The sequence below is a fragment of the Oryx dammah genome, unplaced genomic scaffold, assembly GCF_014754425.2.
Source record: "Oryx dammah isolate SB20612 unplaced genomic scaffold, SCBI_Odam_1.1 HiC_scaffold_5, whole genome shotgun sequence".
NCBI classification, from domain to species: Eukaryota; Metazoa; Chordata; class Mammalia; order Artiodactyla; family Bovidae; genus Oryx; species Oryx dammah.
Genome location: NW_024070189.1, coordinates 78,116,034 through 78,137,469, shown reverse-complemented (window position 1 = coordinate 78,137,469; position 21,436 = coordinate 78,116,034). Strand labels below are relative to the sequence as shown.

General features: G+C 41.6%; 1 protein-coding gene across 1 annotated transcript in view; it reads right to left on the bottom strand.

Moving 5' to 3' along the window:
* The window catches only part of LOC120864682 (zinc finger protein 474), a 64,443-nt gene that overhangs the window by 27,137 nt on the left and 15,870 nt on the right, over positions 1 to 21,436 (bottom strand). Inside the window, exon 3 of the mRNA XM_040241707.1 lies at positions 6,174 to 7,421. Within this exon, the coding sequence (XP_040097641.1) occupies positions 6,174 to 7,208 (1,035 nt within the window). The 5' untranslated portion in view covers positions 7,209 to 7,421. The remainder of the gene's footprint in view (positions 1 to 6,173; positions 7,422 to 21,436) is intronic.

The window sequence follows — 21,436 nt, the reverse complement described above, 5'->3', positions numbered from 1 at the left end:
CTCTGTGCCTTGCGGACTGTTCCCCACATCCTTATTCTCCACATTTTCTCCTGTCACAGTGCTCAGGGCATCATACTCTCAAGTCATTTATCCAGCATTTCCAGTCAGTCATTCTCCAGCTCCTTCTTCTCTAGCCTCTAAATACTGTAATGCTTCAGGGTCAGTCCTGGGTTGATTTTTCGAGTCCTACACTCATTCTGATGACTTTAAATATATATTAACAATGCGCAAATATATATCCCAGCCCACTTCCTCTTTTGAGATTCAAACTTATATATTCAGCCTGACTTATCTAGTTAGATGTCTCACAAGCATTTTTTTTTTTGCCAGTCTCATAGAAATTTTATTTTTTATTTGGGAAGAAAATAATAAAGTCTTATAGTTACAAATGACCATAACAAAGAATGATTTTCAATGAATGATAGAGATATAGTATAAATAGATCTCCATCTGCTTGCACAGTCTTAAGATATTATCTTGGCTCAAATCTTCCTCTATCAATGTCTGTTAGTTGTGTTTAATAACTTAAGACATACATTCATCACAAATAAAACTGTCTTTCTACCCCTCACTGGTTACACATTATGCTCTGTGCTTACCCAATCCCACCCACCGTAGAACTTTCACCATTTTTTCAGACCTACTTAAAGTGTCTCACAAGTGTTGTGAACTCAGTTATGTCCAGAATGGAACAATTGGTCTTCATCACAACAGCCTATCTGTTTCTCAAGGTTTTCCCGTCTTAGAAAGTGAAACAACTGGTACAGTTGCTCAATTTAGAAATCTGGGAGTCATCTTCCACCCTCTTCCTTACTCCTCCACATCCCAACTATTACCAGGTTCTGCCCACTGTCCCTTTTTTTCTATCTCTGATACCAACACCCTAGGCTAGGCTTTCATCCACTTTCACCTGGATTCCTGCAACAGCCAAATAGGGTGTCCCTATGTCCACTGGGTAGCTGTGCTGTTTCCACAGCTTTATCGTGTGTGCCTGCCCCTTCCTTCATTTGACTCTACTTGTGGACTTTTTAGTTCCATTTTAAGATCTTTCTTACCTCAAGGCCTTCGCACAGAATGTCTCCTCCTCCTGCACTTCCCTTCCCCCGACATCCTCTTGGCTAATGTTTTCACACCTTCCATGTCTCAGCTGAAATATCACTTCCTCCCAGAGGTTTTCTCTAACCAAGAACCTGAATGTCCACCTCCCACCATTAGACACTGTCACATTACAACTTGAAATTTTATATTTATTTTTATTTAAATTTCATATCATTTCCTCCATAAGGCTAAAAACTCCATGAGATCAAGAACTGTGTCTTTTTAATGATTCTACATTTAGTACTTAGTCCAAAGTAAGTAAGTGAAGTCACTCAGTCATGTCCAGTTCTTTGCGACCCCATGGACTGTAGCCAGACTCCTCTGTCCATGGAATTTTCCAGGCAAGAGTACTGGAGTGGGTTGCCATTTCCTTCTCCAGGGGATCTTCCTGACCCAGGGACCAAACCCAGGTCTCTCACATTGCAGGCAGGTGCTTTACCATCTGAGCCACCATGGAAGCTCAAGAATGCCTAACAAGAATGATCTGTTGAATGAACAAACTTTTGTCCTCTTAACCCTGCTTAACTAACACTCAGCCTGGCAGCATAGCCCTACCCTTTCTGTATGACACGTATGCTTCTCTCTTCGAAGTGAAGTGAAGTCGCTCAGTCGTATCCGACTCTTTGCGACCCCATAGACTGCAGCCTGCCAGGCTCCTCTGTCCATGGGATTTTCCAGGCAATAGTACTGGAGTGGATTGCCATTTCCTTCTCCAGGGGATCTTCCCAACCCAGGGCTCGAACCCGGGTCTCCCACATTGTAGACAGACGCTTTACCGTCTGAGCCACCTTGGGTCTCTGGAGTTAGACACATCTGGCTCTGACACCCTCTGTGTGACTCTAGGTTAGGTGCTTAACCTCAGTTTTTCTACCTGGAAAGTAGGGAGATAGTATCTGTCTTATAGTAATAATATGAAGATTAAAATGAGGACATGGACATAAATCCCTGGCCATAGATGCATTCAGTACAGGTCATCTCCCTGTATCGCAGGCCTCCTAATAAGCTCCAAACACTTTTTACCTGGGTTGGGAAGTTGGCACCCACTCCAGTGTTCTTGCCTGGAAAATTCCATGGACAGAGGAACCTGGCGGGCTACAGTCCACGGGGTCACCAAGAGTTGGACACTACTGAGAGACTAAGCACACAGCACAAGCACTTTTTACCTCACACACACACACACACACACACACACATACCTTAACAGTGTTCCACGACGTGAACCCATCCACTCTGCCCTTCTGAGTCTTTCTGAGTCTCTGATTGTGACTTTCTAACTAAGAGGTTTGCCTTTGGAGAATGAGATACTTAGCGATGGAACAGCACTGATGATATTAAACCAAAGACATAACGGTAGTCCTAAATAAATGGAATTTGTATTATAAGGGCACATTCTCAAATATATTTGGCAGTAACACAAAGAGAAAGGCAGTAAATAATATTTTTGAGTGTAGAAGGCATTACTCTAAAACAAAACACCAGATGGCAGCAGCAGATGCTAGAGATGTGTCTGATGGGATTGTAGCTCAGCCCTCTCGGATACTAAGGACAGCTTAAAACTACATTCAGAGACACAAACCTTTGTTAAAAAAAGAAAAAGACAGATTTCCCTAAAGAAAAAGACAGATTTCCCTAAAGAAAAAGAATGCCTATTTTATAACATAGTATCAGATTTTTAGAAACAGTGTTTCACATGTTATCATCAAAATACTAAGAAAATAACCCCAAGCATTATGTAACTAATAAAAGGTAGTTAAACAAAGCCTTCATCCTGGTTTGTAGTTATATTTAATTAACTGTCAATCTGTGTTTCAGTTAGCTAGAAAGGCCTTAAGTCAAAGACTGAAATACTATCAGCTTATGGAAAAGGGCAAAATTTCCCCAAATATTAAAGGCAAATATTAAAATGTGTTCACTCATATTAAAATAGGGGTCAATAGTGACCTCCATTCTTGCACTTCCAGCATCACTTAGGACATTGCTTGCTAAAATAGAAATCAAAGGATCATATTAAGCTCCAAATTAAACTTTAAACTGATAATCTCTAGTTTCCCACATTATGCATCAAATTTCATCTGCAAGTAACATGACTTTTAAAATCTTGCTAAACTGGATATTGCTTGCTCAGGCTTTCCTTCTTCTAGAGGGAAAAAGGGGAGTGTGATGCTGCTCTGACACCACGTAACAGCAGAGCAAACCCTTTCAAATAAAAATCCGCTTTGTGAATATCATTCCTCTTTCATACTGCACGGTGTCTTTCACAATGTCACTGTGAAATCAGAGAGAGTGAATTCAGTCTTAGATTTTGGATGACAAGCAATGGGACAAGTTCAAACCCATTCCGTGGTGAGAGGCAAAGCAGAACTGGCGCAGAATGCACATTGATGACTTGGGTTGGGGGGTTTGTCTTAGGGATCTCGGCGTTTTCTTTGTTTAGATTTGACTGAAGGGTAACAGGAGCATTTGTCATCAGAGAACCGAGCCAGTCTACGCAGGAGGAACACTCTGAGCGGAGGTAACTCACTCTGCCAGCGAAACAGTCATTGTTGCCCATCTGCAGTGAACTGTTTCCAGGTTCTGTGGTCATCATTCTGAAAATGTTTTTCTCACCTGAGTTCACTACGAGATTGAGCCCCCTGAAAACACTGGACAAGATCGCTGATTCTAACATGAATTCAGATCAAGGATTCTAGGGGGAAATTGTTCTAACTGGCATAAGGAAAAAGGAAGCAAACATCTGAACTGAAAAAACCATGCGTGTGTCTCACAGTCAGCCAAAAGTCGGCTGCCACAGGCAGATGAAATTCTGAAATCCAATAATGCACAGGGCGTTTTCTTTATGGAAATGAACGATTCACTGCACTATCTAAATCTTACATAATACAAAGAAAAGAAAAACAGCAGTAGACAGAGTCCAATAACAACCACAGCAGAAAACTGCGTTCCCCAGGAGAGGCTTTCTGCTGAAAGCGCAACGCAGTGGCAAATGTCTTTTCAAGGGAAGGAATAAAGTCTGTTGGTTCAAGAGGTCTTATTCCTCTTGGAAGCCTAGGAGTTTTCTCCATTTTAATGAACCCTAGCTTGCTCCAGATCTGGCAGCTGAAGGGACCCTAGGTTGGATGACCTTACTATGCCCTCCACTAAAGCCTGTGTGGTCCCCAAACAGGCCAAGGCACATCTGATGGTGGTGGGTGCCAGTTTCTCACTGACATGTGCCTTTTCAGGTTAGGAGCAGAGTTGGCTGTGCTCTGACATAGCTGTCTTGTCCTCTTGATGCCCTTGTTTTGACGGACTCCCTCTGATCTAAACATGAAAGTCACTGACAGCCGTCACTGGCCTCCTGTCCTGACAGTCTCCTCTCCAGATGACTCAGTGAGTCAGGAGGTGTCCTCCTGTGGAGCTGGGGGCCCAGGCCAGCCTCTTTTAGCAGTTGTGACTGAGTGAGAACATGCTATGCTCAGCCTGCTGGCTCCACTCTGGGGAGCACAGAGTCTGTGTTACAACAACAAGCATGAGCATTCTGACCACACTCTTCCCTATCTCAAGTTCTGTAATGAGAACATTTAAAGAAAATGCATACAATCAGGAAACAGTGCTGAATGTCAGAACACTAACCGGAGTTCTTGATTTGTGGCTCTAAGACATGGATTCTTTTGCTCGCTGAATCCAGACCCCACACGTTTTGGAAGAAAAGCAACAGCCAAAAGATGAGAAAAACAGTTCATGTTTATGAGACCAGCCTGAAGCCCATGCCACACTTACGAGTTTGGGTTTTCATTCGGCAAAGAAACTAGCTGTTCTTTCTTCAAGTTCATCGGAAAATATGCCCATTAGTCTGACTCTTCGGCTTTAGGATCATTGTTTTGGAATCTTCTAAGCCAGCAAGTGAAAGATCATTTCATTTTAAACATGGAAGTTTGGAAAAAGTACCCGACATTTGCCCAAGTAATGCAATAAACAAATAAAAAAGTAATGAAGAACAACTGGATTAAAAATAAAGGATATCTTCCCACCCCCCAATCAGTCTGGTAGCTTGGGTTACCTTAGTTTCCTGAAAATAGTTCACTTAAAGAACCCCCCTACAGGTGGGGTGTTTCAAGCAGCAAGTCATAGAGAAAAGACCTTGATCGCCTCCTATTTCTCATGATTTGATGTTCTGTAAAGTGTGACACGTGGCAGGACAACCACTTCCCTGGCTTCATGGCAGAATGGAACACATGGACCACACCTTATCTTGCAGGTAGCCACCCTCATAAGCAACCTTCCCCAATCCTGGTTGATGATGAAATTTCAGGTCAAGACCCAGTGACACTTCACTATATAGGCTGGGGACCCCTAGGGTCATGCCTATTTACAACTGCCCAAATCAGGGGTCACAGCCCGGTGTCTGACCCAAACATGGGGTCCAGAGCAGCAGCAGGAGCTGAGTATTTCCCAGATCCATGAACACACCTAGTTGGCTCTTGGTCTGCGTGGGAGTTGCTTCCGCATAGACTATAGCCATGTAAGCATCAGAAGAAAGCATGCTGCACTGTAGAGCACGTTTAGTTCCGCAAGTGCTCCAGTGTTTAATTACTGCTAAAGTCATCTGGGGTTTTTGACACAGATTCTATTTTAGTACGATAAACTCACCATCACCCAGTGTTGCCAAAAGTGAATTCCTAAGGTAGACTACTAAAATAAACCAGCAATAAATATTGGCAGTTGGAATGGGAATGATATCTCTGTAATGTAGACACAGCATTACTGACTCATTTTCAAATGCCAGTCTCTCCCAGGGATTATTGGTATGAGGGATTCAGAGAAGAAACAAGTCCATCTCTCTTTTAGGCAGCAGAATGAAAGAGGACCAGGGACCCACTGGGCAAGGATGTTTTTATATCTGCTGTGCCAATGGAGATATAGCCCCAGAGTCCAACAGGGGGTCAACTTAGGTTTCACTGAGGCAGAAATGGGCATTGAAAGAAAACCATCCTAGGGGATGAGGGAGCCGATTCCGGGGGCATTTGTCTCTCATTCCCCTGGAGGTAGAACGTATCCCCAGGCCTGCCCGATGCATATCACGTGGCACAAATTACCTTATCCATCACAGGGGGTGCTGCCATGTTCCTCTGAGACTTGGAACTAGTGGACGACTCTTTCAGGCCACCTCTACTCCCTAATGTCAAATCCTGAGCTTTTGGCCCACTAGGTTGAGCTTTACAACTTCTCTGGTGTACTGGAAGGCGGTTGGGGGCAAAGGTCTGACTACAGTTTGGGCAGGACACGAGCTGGCCTTGACGTGGCCTTGTGTGGTTGGGCTGTCCAGTGAGAAGGGGCTGAGGCTTCTGGGGGAGTGGCTGGCGGAACTCCCTGGGGAGTCGGTCATTTTCTACTTTCCACTTTTCCAGGCATTTGGGCTCATGGATAGGAAGGGACAGGGTACCAAATTCCCTCCCACAGATGTAGCAGATGACAGTCCTTGGTCGGGTTGTGATGCCACTGGGAGCTTTCTTGAGACCGGCAAGATCATCAGATCTGTCCAGGCTTGGTGCCCTGGGCCCCTCAACCTTCTGCTTGCAGCTTCTCTGATGAACAAGAAGCCGGTCTGGCAAGAATGTGCAGCCGCAGGACTCACACGGCAGCAGCTGAGCCTGGGAACTCTGGAAGGCTGCCTCATTCGCTGCCTGAAGACCGTAGGACCCACTTCCGTTGAGAGGAGGTGGTTTGGAAGGTTCTGGCCTCCTCAGGTGCTTGGGCAACTTGCTGTTTTCAACACGCCACTTCTCCAAGCACTGGGGTTCATGAATGCCAAGGGATTGAGACCCAAATTCTCGGCCACAGATATAGCACACCCGGAACCCGGGCCTGCGGGATGGGATCACGGGGGGCCTGGGCTGGCTTTCAGACATAGTCCTCCTACTGGACTGCTTTGAGAGAATTACAGTTCCAGGTCTGTTTTTCCGAGGGTTTGTCTTTCTTTTTTCACCCTGATTGTCATGTTCTATTTCTGGCAAGAAGCTAGAATGGGACTCACCAAATAGAACAGCTTGGTTTATAAGAAAGGTGGGCTCTTTGGAATGGTGGAAAGACTGTTGCAATGTGGAAACCCTTTTCTCCTCTTCTCTTTCCATTAACAAAGAAGGCTTTCTTTAAGGCTTGCTCTGATTTCAGGCCAGACGCATTTTGGGCTTCTGCTTAGAGGGAAGGTTAGTCAGGTTGGCTGTCTTGGGGTTCCACGTCGTAGCCAGTACCTTAGACCCAAAGACTGTGACTCAGAGCTTCATTGCAGGGCAGCAGTCTGGAATGCTGGAAAGTCCCCATGAAACCTCAGATGCCTCCAAGATCTGCAGGGGAAATATAAATCAAGAAGTTATTGCATACACACACATTCACACACACATATTCACGTGAGCACACACACATACACACACACACATATTTTAAGTTGATAAATAACAATGATTTTTTTTGACTGAACATCCTCTTAGGCTATCATAACTGTACATAGGATTTGTTCAGTAAATGTTGGAATAAATATGAAAAACATTTCTGTTATGAACTGCCCTGTTACCGCATCAAACAAAAGCAGTGTTCATTAGATACTGCAAAGGAAGATGGACAATTATTGCACATCTCGACACATATGGTATGAACCAAGAAGCATGGTGGTGAGGTCATGCAGGAGAGAACTGAGGCTTCTGAAAACTAGATTAATGAAACTGAGGATCAAGTACAAAAGACCTTCCATTACCTTAGGGATTCTTTTTAGTGCCATGGATCCCTTTGTCAGTTCTTTGAAGCCTATGGACCTCTTCCCAGAAAAATAATTTTAAAAGAAAAATATAAAATTCTTACTAGTACAAGTGAAACTAATTTTATTGAAATAATTTATCAAATATTTTTAGTTGTGATTTCTTTTTTACTTGAACTATAGTCACAGGCCAGACTTTTTGAGTGTCCATGAGCCTAAGGTTAAGAACCAGCAGAAGTAATTAAAGCTTGAACAGGAAGATTATCAGGAAGCCTTCAGAGTGAGTTAAGCTTCTTATAACCTACCAGGTATCCACACTTCTTTATTATGGGACTGGAGTATTAATAAATTATGGCTGTAATTGTCAAGCCAAGAATGCAACCTTGGGCTCTATTCTTCCTGGTGGTCTATCTGTACAGCTTCCCTGGGATGAAGATGCTCAGAATTGAGTTGATGTTTCTTTAACAGATGTTGTATTCATGTTCTTGTTTTATACAGATATATCTTCTTATTGACATCAGTCTACCTATCTATCAAACTATCTTTTTTTAAAATAAAAACATGGCCAACAATTTTCCTAAACTAGAAGAAAGGGCTGATAAGATCTCATTACAGTCAGAAGCCAAAGGAGTTTTTACCTTGGGGAAAGGCATGAGTCAGTTTTATCCCGGTCTACAACCTAGTTCAAGAAAGATTATCTTCAAAAGTCTCAGGACCTTCTTCATTTCCTGAAGGATGACCTCACTCTGGATTAGGGGTTCTTTAGCATTGGCTCCCATTCACACAGGGAGCGGCACCTGATCTGAGGCTAGATCCTACAGCCATCGGCAGGCACTTGAGTTCAAGCACACCAAGGACAGCTGTGCTGGTTATATCAGAACACTGTTCAGGCACTGCGGCTGAGAAGGGACAAAAAGTTGTGAGATCTGCACTCAGTTCCTGCATTTTGGTGCCAAGAAAAGTGTGAATCTTTGCAATTAAGGCTATCAAATCAGCTCTGGCACAGAAAAGGAAGTTATTCTTCATTTTGACAGATCCTAAGACAGTGATATTAACACATGTGACAGAAGAATGTGCTGGCCCCAAACAGAATGACCAACACAGAAAATGAGGCTTGAAGAAACAAAATTTATCACTTGATTATCACCATCCAAAAGAGAAAGTGGCTCTAGAGAACACAAAGAATCCAGTAAAATTATTTCATTAGATTTTAAACAGCACATAGGTAAAATAATCCCCCAAACCACTCTGCTTTGTTGGTTCTGATTTCTTATTAACCAAGGACTTCCTGTTTTAGTTTCCCATTTTCCTTGCTACCAAGAAGTTGCACATAGCAAAAGTATTTAAGGAGACCAATAAGAAAAATTACTGCAATCAAATAAACAAATCTTGTGAAACTTCCCTAAACTTGCTTACAATCCTCCCTTTTCACCATGCTGCTCCCCGCAGATGAGAATTCTGAGAAAGCCCCATGACTTGCCCCGATAATTCGTCCATCTCTTTTACGTTAAAGATAACTAATATTTAGTTAATGCAAACCATCCATCAGACATTGTACTAATTTTTATGTACATAATTATAGTTAATTCTCAAATGATTATCAGACAGGTATTATTATTTTAATTTTTACAAATGAATAAACTATGACTCAGAAAAGACAAGTAACTTGCCCAAGACAGTCAGTTTCTAAATGACAGAACTGGGAATCAATTCCAGCTCTCTTTGGCTCCAGTCCTTGACTCTTTCCATTATTCATTCTGTCTAAAATTCCACCGACAGAGCTTCTTAAGTTTTTATCCCTATTTTAATGTACAATTCATATGCCCCATGGGTTTATGAAGGTAACTAAGCTCTCACCCGCTTTTATACTCCCCTTTAGAAGAAGGAAGGGGTGAGAGGGAGGAGGGGAATAGGGCACAGAAGAAGAGAAATCTTTGAGATGGAAAAAGCAGGTAAGAAATCAGGGTTACTGAAGATTAGCGTTTCTCCTTAAAGCAACAGGGATCATTTTATTTTGCTGTGAATGGTTTTCTAGAAGTTATTCTCTGTATGATGTGCAAAACATACCCTTTCCTGATCTCACCAGTATCCTTAAGAAAAATCTGTACTACTAGCCACAGATGGTGGGTGAGGGGAATTGGGGTGCAATAGTGAGTGCAGAGTGAAAGTGAAGGCTGCCCAAAGAGGTCAGATTGGCATTCAGTCTGCAGCCCTGTCGCTACTTTGATTAGGGATGGATCTTTATGCAGGCAGGCATTCATGTCTTTTCTCTGCAGCAAAAAATGACAAAGAATCATAAAATTCCCATTGAATCTTCATCTTTTCTTTTTTCATTCCTCCTTCAATATCCTCCTGAAAATTGTCTTATTGTGATTAAAGGTGTCGATGTATGGAAGATGAGGTAGCTAGGACCAAGTGACACCTAGAGAGACTGAGGTGTTTACTAGAAAAATTTATGATATTTCTGCCAATGAGTCTGCTAAGGCAATGCGACAAGGCACAGCATGGTCAGTTGCTCTATCCTGTAAGTTCTAAAAGTGAAAGTGTTAGAAAATACTAACTACATATACTTAAATCACTTAAGAATTTGGCCTCTCACCCAGACACGTTGTAAAGCAACGTTGCTAGTTTATAAAGAGAACCACTTTGCAAAGCCAGCCAGTTTCACCCCAAGCATCCATGGAGAAATATTCACTCCAATTGGCCTGAATTATTCATTTTGACCATATTTGCACATAGGCCATTTAAAGAATGTCTTGGAAGGCATCATGTTTTATCAATATGATGCCATTTTTCCATGCCCTTTGGACTTCATGGGAAGGGAGAGACAAACTCACGAGGATGAATATAATAACCATGAAAATCCAAAAGCTATCTTAGCATTAGGGGGCATTTCTTTAAAAGAGAGGGGAAAGAACTCAAGTAGAAGTATGTGGTCTTCTAAAAAATAATTTAGTTCTTTGAAACAAAACAAATGTGTGATACATGACCCCTTCTCCGCTAGTATAGAAAGGACAAATGAATAAAAATGAATAAATAAGAAAGGTAGACTTGTGTTTTATGTTGCCTCTGAGAAAAATTATTAACTAGAGAAAGTCTGTCTTCAGTGTCCTCCATCGACCCCATTCAGTAGCCTCCCCTGCTCAGTACCCTCATATACACTCTAGTCTTCTTACTGATGAAATCTTGCTTTCAAAAAAGAGCTGATACACTAAGGCTTACAATTGATGAGGTAATATCCCTCCCAGAGTCTGGCAGAGATAGCTAGTTTCCTATTAATAGTTATTCTGCCCAAACTCGCTCAAGTTAATAGAGCCCCACTTTCTAGCTGGCACACGATTTCCTAGCCAAAAGTCTACAGGCTTGTTTGTAGCTAGTGGAAGTATTGCGTGGCACTTGTAAAAACTCTTCTTGAAAAGTAGGGGACCAACCAACTTTTCTTCTCCTCCTTCATACTGATGACTGATGGCTGGAGCTCTAGAAGCCATCTTGGGGCAGATTGCATTCATGTAACACTTACCAGGACAGAGGAGAGATATGGATGAATTGGGGACCTTGAAAATGCTACAGCCATCTTAGAAACTCAGGAGTGACTTCCTCTTATTTACATAAGAGAAATAAATGTTTTGGGGGGATTTTTTTTTTTGTGTATTTTAGTCACTTTTTAAAAGAGTCTTTAACTCATATGAAAACCTAATACTAATTGAGTTATAGCTTAATAGTTAACATGGAGCTAGGCACCAAATGAATTAAAAGAGTGATATGTCAAATTTCAAGATCTTTGTTGATGAGAAATAAAGTTGAAACGGTTTATAGGGCAAAATTGACTTATTAAGAATATCAGTTCAGTTCAGTTCAGTCGCTCAGTTGTGTCCGACTCTTTGCGACCCCATGAATCGCAGCACACCAGGCCTCCCTGTCCATCACCAATTCCCGGAGTTCACTCAGACTCACGTCCATTGAGTCGGTGATACCATCCAGCCATCTCATCCTCTGTCGTCCCCTTTTCCTCCTGCCCCCAATCCCTCCCAGCATCAGAGTCTTTTCCAATGAGTCAACTCTTCTCATGAGGTGGCCAAAGTACTGGAGTTTCAGCTTCAGCATCATTCCTTCCAATGAACACTTCAGCATCATTCCTTCCAATATACACCCAGGACTGATCTCCTTTAGATGGACTGGTTGGATCTCCTTGCAGTCCAAGGGACTCTCAAGAGTCTTCTCCAACACCACAGTTCAAAAGCATCAATTCTTCAGCACTCAGCTTTCCTCACAGTCCAACTCTCACACCCATACATGACTACTAGAAAAATCAGCCTTGACTAGATGGACCTTTGTTGGCAAAGTAATGTCTTTGCTTTTGAATATGCCATCTAGGTTGGTCATAACTTTCCTTCTAAGGAGAAAGCGCCTTTTAATTTCATGGCTGCAATCACCATCTGCAGTGATTTTGGAGCTCAGAAAAATAAAGTCTGACACTGTTTCCACTGTTTCCCCATCTATTTCCCATGAAGTGATGGGACCAGATGCCACAGTCTTCGTTTTCTGAAAGTTAAGCTTTAAGCCAACTTTTTCACTCTCCTCTTTCACTTTCATCAAGAGGCTTTTTAGTTCCTCTTCACTTTCTGCCATAAGAGTGGTGTCATCTGCATATCTGAGGTTATTGATATTTCTTCTGGCAATCTTGATTCCAGCTTGTGCTTCTTCCAGCCCAGCATTTCTCATGATGTACTCTGCATAGAAGTTAAATAAGCAGGGTGACAATATACAGCTTTGATGTACTCCTTTTCCTATTTGGAACCAGTCTGTTGTTCCACGTTCAGTTCTAACTGTTGCTTCCTGACATGCACACAAGTTTCTCAAGAGGCAGGTCAGGTGGTCTGGTATTTCCATCTCATTCAGAATTTTCCACAGTTTATTGTGATCCACACAGTCAAAGTCTTTGCCATAGTCAATAAAGCAGAAATAGATGTTTTTTCTGGAACTCTCTTGCTTTTTCCATGATCCAGCGGATGTTGGCAATTTGATCTCTGGTTCCTCTGCCTTTTCTAAAACCAGCATGAACATCTATCTGGAAGTTCACAGTTCACGTATTGCTAAAGCCTGGCTTGGAGAATTTTGAGTATTACTTTACTAGCATGTGAGATGAGTGCAATTGTGCGGTAGTTTGAGCATTCTTTGGCATTGCCTTTCTTTGGGACTGGAATGAAAACTGACCTTTTCCAGTCCTGTGGCTACTGCTGAGTTTTCCAAACTTGCTGGCATATTGAGTGCAGCACTTTCACAGCATCATCTTTCAGGATTTGAAAGAGCGCAACTGGAATTCCATCACCTCCACTAGCTTTGTTCATAGTGATGCTTTCTAAGGACCATTTGACTTCACATTCCAGGATGTCTGGCTCTAGATGAGTGATTACACCATCGTGATTATCTTGGTCGTGAAGATCTTCTTTGTACAGTTCTTCTGTGTATTTTTGCCACCTCTTCTTAATATCTTCTGCTTCTGTTAGGTTCATACCATTTCTGTCCTTTATTGAGCCCATCTTTGCATGAAATGTTCCCTTGGTATCTCTAATTTTCTTGAAGAGATCTTTAGTCTTTCCCATTCTGTTATTTTCCTCTATTTCTTTGCAATGATCCCTGAAGAAGGCTTTCTTATCTCTTCTTGTTATTCTTTGGAACTCTGCATTCAGATGCTTATATCTTTCCTTTTTGCCTTTGCTTTTCACTTCTCTTCTTTTCACAGCTATTTGTAAGGCTTCCCCAGACAGCCATTTTGCTTTTTTGCATTTCTTTTCCATGGGGATGGTCTTGATCCCTGTCTCCTGTACAATGTCACAAACCTCATTCCATAGTTCATCAGGCACTCTAACAGATCTAGTCCCTTAAATCTATTTCTCACTTCCACTGTATAATCATAAGGGATTTGATTTAGGTCATACCTGAATGGTCTAGTGGTTTTCCCTACTTTCTTCAATTTAAGTCTGAATTTGGCAATAAGGAGTTCATGATCCAAGCCACAGTCAGCTCCCGGTCTGACTAAGTATATTAAGTATATATTTTCCCCTAAAAATCAGAAATGAAAAAGCTTGGAACTGTAAATACTGAGCCAATGATTCTTATGAAACTGATTCACAATACTTCCTTTTTCAGAATTATTTTTTTAGAAAAAAAATTAATGACATTTACCTCAGGAGAATAGAGCCTTATTTTCCCCATGAGCTTTTGAAAGATTGAGAAGGCATCATTGTTGTGCCAGTTGTTAATGCACTGTCTCTGTATTCCATACTCTCTCTTCTATATCCAGCTTTGTGATGCTGGCACTGGGACACTGCATGCCCCATTTCTGCTTAGCCAGCCAGCTCTGCATTATGATTTACTAATACCAGCACTGGAGGGAAAAGGTGAGGTTAGAGGAGAGAGAAGACTTGCATCTTTTTAAAGGGTTTCCTGTCTGCTTTTGGTTCCTGTATCACCCCAGCAATACTTCTTTATCCCCGCAAAAGCAGTTCTTTCCTGAAGCAGCACCTGAAACCTGTTTACAGTTTTCCAATATTTGCAAATCAAACTGAATTTCCCCTCCCCCACCAGGCAGCACCATCAGCCAGACTGTTCTTCCTCTTTGGAAATAAGATTTTTGGCTCCCTAAGGTGCTTCCTCTAAATTTCTAAGTCCTAATAATTCAAACCTCTTCCCTCTGTCCTTCAGCATTTGGAATGGTAGGTAGCTGCTGCCTCCCTTCTATAGCAGTGCTTTTTTTTTTTTTTTAACTCTGCTAGTTACCTAGGTAACAATGTCATTCCTGGTCAACAATTCTTTATATTAAATTCTCTCTGTTTAAATAACTAATATGGTTTCTGTTTCCTGACTGATACAACTACTCTTAAAATATAAGTAATAAAAATCTGTGACATTCAAGCTGCATATTAGCTTACTATTGCAATAAATATAAACTAATCATTTCATAGTGTCTCAGAAACCATGATGCTTAATATTCAACTCTTAACTCATTCAGACCACTGAAAACATACCTTTATAATGTTTACACAACCACTAGCTGCCAAAAGCTGGAAAATGTTGTTCCTCCATTTGTGATCAACTAAATAAAATCAGTTTTATTCTGCCATTTTAAGCATATTTGTGTTTTTCTTAAGTTTATATTATACTTTTCCTCCACTGACTACTTAGCCATGAGGCCCCCACTGCCGCAGAGGGAGTTAGAGAGTATATCAATCCCATTCATAGATCAAGGATGACTGAGAAGTGTTGAGGGGAGATCAACAACCTGTCAGTCTGGCTGGTTCCCTACACTCCCTTCTGGATGAAGCACCTGGGCCAGTGGCATTTGCAGTTCCCAGTAATTTTGAGGTATGTGGACAGAAGAGCAACTGAGAACTGGGGGTGGTATGGTTTGGGAAAGACAGGAGCAGTGTCTGAAAGGTAAAAGGTGGAAACACTTTCAGGAAAGCCATTTAGTCTGAGGCATGATTTGATGGGATCTGACCGTCCATATTGATGTTCCCAGGCTGATTTTGAATAACTAATGAAAAATTTCCCCTCCCTTCTCTCTCCTTCACTATGAAGAACGTTAAACCAAGATATAAGTTCTTTCACTTATATTCCGTCTAATAGTCAGGTGTGGACATATTAGTCTATGGTGTTAGGAAAGCTATGAAAACCAAAAATGGGAGAAATGCATTCTTTATGCCTCTAAATAGAAACTTCTGCAAAGACATTTTATGTTAAAGCTCATAATGCCACCCCATGAAAGCTATTGTTAGACCAAGCGTGCAATTTTCACTCTATATTGAGTATTCAAATCACAGAGTACTCAAGAGTCATAAATGCCACACAGGTATGACCGTGTAATTGCAATATTGACATTTGGAGTGGTGGAGAACTGGTTATGGAAACCACCAGGACAGTTGCATTAGAGGCCTATAATGTACAGAAATGCAAAGGTTAGACAAAGAAAGTGGGAGAGTCAGGCCACTGAATAACAAACAAATCTACATAACATTTTTTTCTGACACCTAGGATAGTTCTATCCCAATAAAATAACTATTCTAATAGTTTTTTTCAAGACTTTAAAGAAATAGTTCATAGGCCAGATATGGCTTACACATATGCTCTTTTTGGCCTGGATAGACTTTAAAATCGGAGAAGGCAATGGCACCCCACTCCAGTACTCTTGCCTGGAAAATCCCATGGATGGAGGAGCCTGGTAGGCTCCATGGGGTTGCTAAGAGTCGGACATGACGGAGCGACTTCACTTTTGCTTTTCACTTTCATGCATTGGAGAAGGAAATGGCAACCCACTCCAGTGTTCTTGCCTGGAGAATCCCAGGGATGGGGGAGCCAGGTGGGCTGCAGTCTATGGGGTCGCACAGAGTCGGACACGACTGAAGTGAGTTAGCAGCAGCAGAGTTTAAAATGTTTGAGCTAGTTGCCATTATTTTAAAATTTACAAATGTCACACAAAATTGTGACTTGGAGTTTCTTTTGAAAAAGTGGAAGATCTGGCCTAGAGGCCATCTTCCAGTGTGGCAACATTGCTGGGATACAGAATAAGGTTGAAACTGTAGATCGACAGCCAAACTTCACTCTTGAAAAGTTGCTCATCAGCCCCTTGTTCAAATCACAATTCGTGCTTGATTCTCAGACTCATTTGAGTTTGTGGCCTTTTGTGATTCTCACTTTAAAATGTCCCTTTCCTCCATTTTTCTTCTCAATTGAATATTTGAAAATCACTTTAAGGAGCACTTGTTCTCAGAAAACTGAGAACCCAGTTGAAGTCTTTTCTAATGGAGATAATTACTAAAAACATGATATATTTATTGGTAAAAATTCAGAAGGGAAACTTCCTAGTAAAAATTGAGTCAGGATGAAATACTTGGTTCAAGGAGGTAGGGAAATATCCAGGGCAAAAAAGAAAGAATCAGTGACCTGAGAAGGAATTTTCATACATTATTAAAGGGCCATAGGAAATGATGAACCTAGTTTCATAAAGAAACAAAAAAATCAAGAAGCCTGTGTTTAGATCAACCACAGGGGAGATATTTAAAAAAGGGGGAAAAAAAAGAAAGGAAAAAGAAAAACACAAACAGGCAAGAAATGTGTATGTGGAGAACATCTGAATTTCTTGGAAACATTCCTATAACTGTTTAGTTATTCATTGATATAATAAGAGCTACTCTTCTGCTTTAGACAATAGCCTCTGACTTACCGTTAAATGATTCCCCAGATGAAGAATGTTGGATATCTTAAGTTATTAGATACAGAAAGAATCAGTCAATAAGAAGAACTATAAGTAAGCTACTAATAATAAAGACTATTGTTGCCTTTCCAAGATTTGGGCTGGAAATACTTCCTAAGAGACTTATACTTCCTTGTAGGGATTTTAGAATTTGATGACTTTTTTCTTTCTGCCAAGTTGACCACTGCATCAGGTACCATCTATGTTAGTTTAAACTGAAAATGTGTAAGAACAGCACAGTAATTCCTTTTCAATAAAGAATGATATATTCAATATCCATTAAGTGTTTAAATTTGATGTAGTGATAAAAACGAGGGTAGGGGCGGAACTACAGATACCCTTGTTTTAGTATTAAATTTTAGAGAGAATTACAAATAGATTCATTGTTTACTAGTTCCCAGGAACTGCCTTCACACTCTTGATTTACTGTCTCAGAGGACTAACTCAGTGCAGTATCTTTGGCAAAGACTTCCAAGCCACAGAGTGTTAATGTCAGAAGTACAGTCACTAGACTAGAGCCTCCAGGTTGAAACACAATGAAGAATACAGCTGCCCTTGATGGGATGTTCCTGGCCGAGACAGATTGGCATAAGACAGATGGGCCTCACAGTATCCTGGAGGAAACTTTTTTAACCACATCACCCTCTTACCCTCCAAAGGCCTCAAAGTTGTGCCTTAGCTCTACCCACCTCCAGGAGGTCAGTGCCTCCCAAAGCCTGGCTAATGCTTAAATTGATCATCATTACCGTTCATTACAGACATCAACACCCTTTGTTAATAATGCTCTCTCCACCCAAAGCTGTTTCTGAGGAAAGTCACTGGGAAGGAAGTCAAAAGCAGGGCAGAGCCCATAAGGCAGGCTGAGTTTCTGCTGTGTGTGAATGAATGCGCTTCTATTTTCTGATACGTTGTAGCATGTCTTCTCTGGAGGTGACTCTGGAGACTGGGTCATTTAGGTACATCCACCAGCTGAAGACTGTTTCTGAATAGGGGCTTTTTGTTGCTCTGCTCCCTGCATCGCTCATCCTCCTATGTATAAAGAAGTCATTAAAAAGCTATTGTTATTCATTCGACATCTCTGAGTTTTGTGAACAAGAAACTCTTTCACAGGTCAGATGGTTTGAGCTTGTTGATGGTTAGAATCCTCCACTCCAACCTCTTATTGCCCAGGAAATATTACCGAGCCTATCCCCGGCTGGAGAAAACCACTAAAAAGAGATGCTGGTGTCTATGAGAAACGTGTTCCTTCTCTGTGTCCCCAGAGCCCAGGCCAAACATAAAATGTGGTTGACAGCTCTTTACTTGCAAACATTCTTAGCTTGTAGTTTAAATATTTTGCGGTTTCAAGTTTACTGAGAGCCTCCTTCCACCCCACGCCCAATAACTATGAAATAGCAAGGAAGTCAGTGAGAGTATCAATTGCTTTGTTCTCTTTTCCTGTAGTAAACAAAAAGAAGACCTGTATGTATTTTAAGTTACACCTAGCATGGAAAGATTGGAATATTTGATTAAAATAATTCAATTTAAAATCAACTCTTTGAATGCTATTTTCTCCTCTTTCTTGTGTTTCTAGTGGGCTTTTTCTCCTCCCATTGCCTGTGCTCTCTTTCTCTTTGTTTCATTATTTCAAATGTTGGTCTGTCTCCACTTAAGTCTAGAAAAACAACCCAATGGCATTAAGGACAAGGTGCTATCCGCAAGAGAGTGAAGGATGTGGCATCCTGTGGTTGACCCCACTGCTAATTTGCTCTAGAGGGGTAAGACAACACAGACTGGCTCAACACTAGTAAAGCATGTCTTACATTTCAACTCCTCTATATTCTGGAGAAAACAGGATGAGAAGTGATAGGCCCCGCCTAATCATATGAGTTCTCAAAAGTGGAGAACCTATCCATCTGGTGACAGAGATGGGAAAATGGAAGGAAAAAGGGACACAAGGAGCCATTGCTGATGCAATAGTGGAGGACTGGGGCTGTGTGCAGGCAATGTGGGTGGCTCTAGAAACTGGAGAGGGCAAGGAAACAAGCACAGGGTCTCAGAAGGGACACTGTCTGCTGGCAATTGATTTTACCCCAGGGTACCCATATTGGGCTTCTGACTTATAAAATGATAAGATAATGAGCTGGGTTTCTTTAAAGCTGCTTATTTTATGGTATTTGCTATAGCAGTAATAGAAGACTAAAACACCCCAAGAGAAAGATATCAGCACTGTGAATGCAGCCTTCTGAAAACTATTGCTCAACTAAGTTTTGGCCATCCTATGACCCAGAATCTTAATAGTCAGCTCAGGGTCACACCCAGCTTTAGTCTCCACTGGAAATACCACCAGAATGACTCCTTTCCAGGGGCCTTGCTGAGAAGCCCCAGTCACCTCTCTATAATGAGAATTATAGTACAATTCATTCTAGAGTAACAAAACAAATATTCACATAACGTTGCAGAGTGGGTTCAAGGATCTCTGTCTAATTCTTATGAGAACCCTCAACCGGTATGACTAAAGAAATAATCCTTCAGATTTTGCATTCTCTTCAGTGTGACCTGTTTTTTCTGACCACAAGTCAAGCTTGCTCTTCCCTGTCCTCTTTGACTGTATTCTTTGTTTTGGTAGCTGCATATTTGCAACTGGTAGTTCAGTTCAGTTCAGTTGTTCAGTTGTGTCCGACTCTTTGTGACCCATGAACCACAGCACACCAGGCATCCCTGTCCATCACCAACTGCGGGAGTCTACCCAAACCCATGTCCATTGAGTCGGTGATGCCATCCAACCATCTCATCCTCTGTCGTCCCCTTCTCCTCCTGCCCTCAATCTCTCCCAGCATCCGGGTCTTTTCAAATGAGTCAGCTCTTCGTATCAGGTGGCCAAAGTTTTGGAGTTTCAGCTTCAGCATCAGTCCCTCCAATGAACACCCAGGACTGATCTCCTTCAGAATAGACTGGTTGGATCTCCTTGCAGTCCAAGGGACTCTCAAGAGTCTTCTCCAACACAACAGTTCAAAAGCATCAATTCTTCGGTGCTCAGTTTTGTTTATAGTCCAACTCTCACATCCATACATGACCACTTGGAAAACCACAGCCTTGACTAGACGGACCTTTGTTGACAAAATAATGTCTGCTTTTTAGTATGCTTTCTAGGTTGGTCATAACTTTTCTTCCAAGGAGTAAGCGTCTTTTAATTTCATGGCTGCAATCACCATCTGCAGTGATTTGGAGCCCCCCAAAATAAAGTTAGCCACTGTTTCCACTGCTTCCCCATCTATTTCCCATGAAGCGATGGGACCAGATGCCATGATCTTCGTTTTCTTAATGTTGAGCTTTAAGCCAATTTTTTCACTCTCCTCTTTTGCTTTCATCAAGAGGCTCTTTAGTTCTTCTTCACTTTCTTCCATAAGGGTGGTATCATCTGCACATCTGAGGTTATTGATATTTCTCCCGGCAATCTTGATTCCAGCTTGGGCTTCCTCCAGCCCAGTGTTCAGAAACCTGATTTTAATACATTCTGCTCCAGGTTAACTGACTACACTTCTTGTCAAAGTGCCACATGCATAAGCTTTCACTTCAAATCACGAAAAAGCCTTAAAACTAATTTCAAGTATGTTGAGATTTGTTCCCAGTGTACCTTCCCAATTATCTATATCAATTATTCACCATTATTTTTCCTTTCTCATTTCACCCACACCTATCTTACCACACACACGCACACACATACAACCACTCACATCCATCTACAAACTCATACATACACATCCATTTACATACCCATATTTATCTATACACTTACACCTACACACTCATACACCTTCACACTAACACGCATCCACTCACACCTATCCACACACACCCATGTACCCATTCACTTACGTCCATTCACTTACATCCACACAATCACTGACACCCATGTACACCTACCCATTCACTTACATCCATACTCATACCACATCTAACAGTTCATACATCTATCTATGCACTCACCCCACACCCATCCACTCACATTCCTGTACATGCCCACACCTATCCATTCACCATCCTCAATCCTAAAGGAAATCAACCCCAAACATTCATTGGAAGGACTGATGCTAAAGCTGAAGCTCCAATACTTTGGTCGCCTGATACAAAGAGTTGACTTGTTGGAGAAGACCCTGATGCTGGGAAAGTTAGAAGACAAAAGGGGAAGGAGGCAGCAGAGGATGAGATGGTTGGATGGTATCAACAACTCAATGGACATAAATTTGAGCCAACTGTGGGAGATAGCAAAGATCAAGGCAGCCTGGCATGCTGCAGTCCATGGGGTTGCAAAGAGTCGGACATGACTTAGAGACTGAACAACAACAAGAATGTTGATTTCCTTATAGGAAATT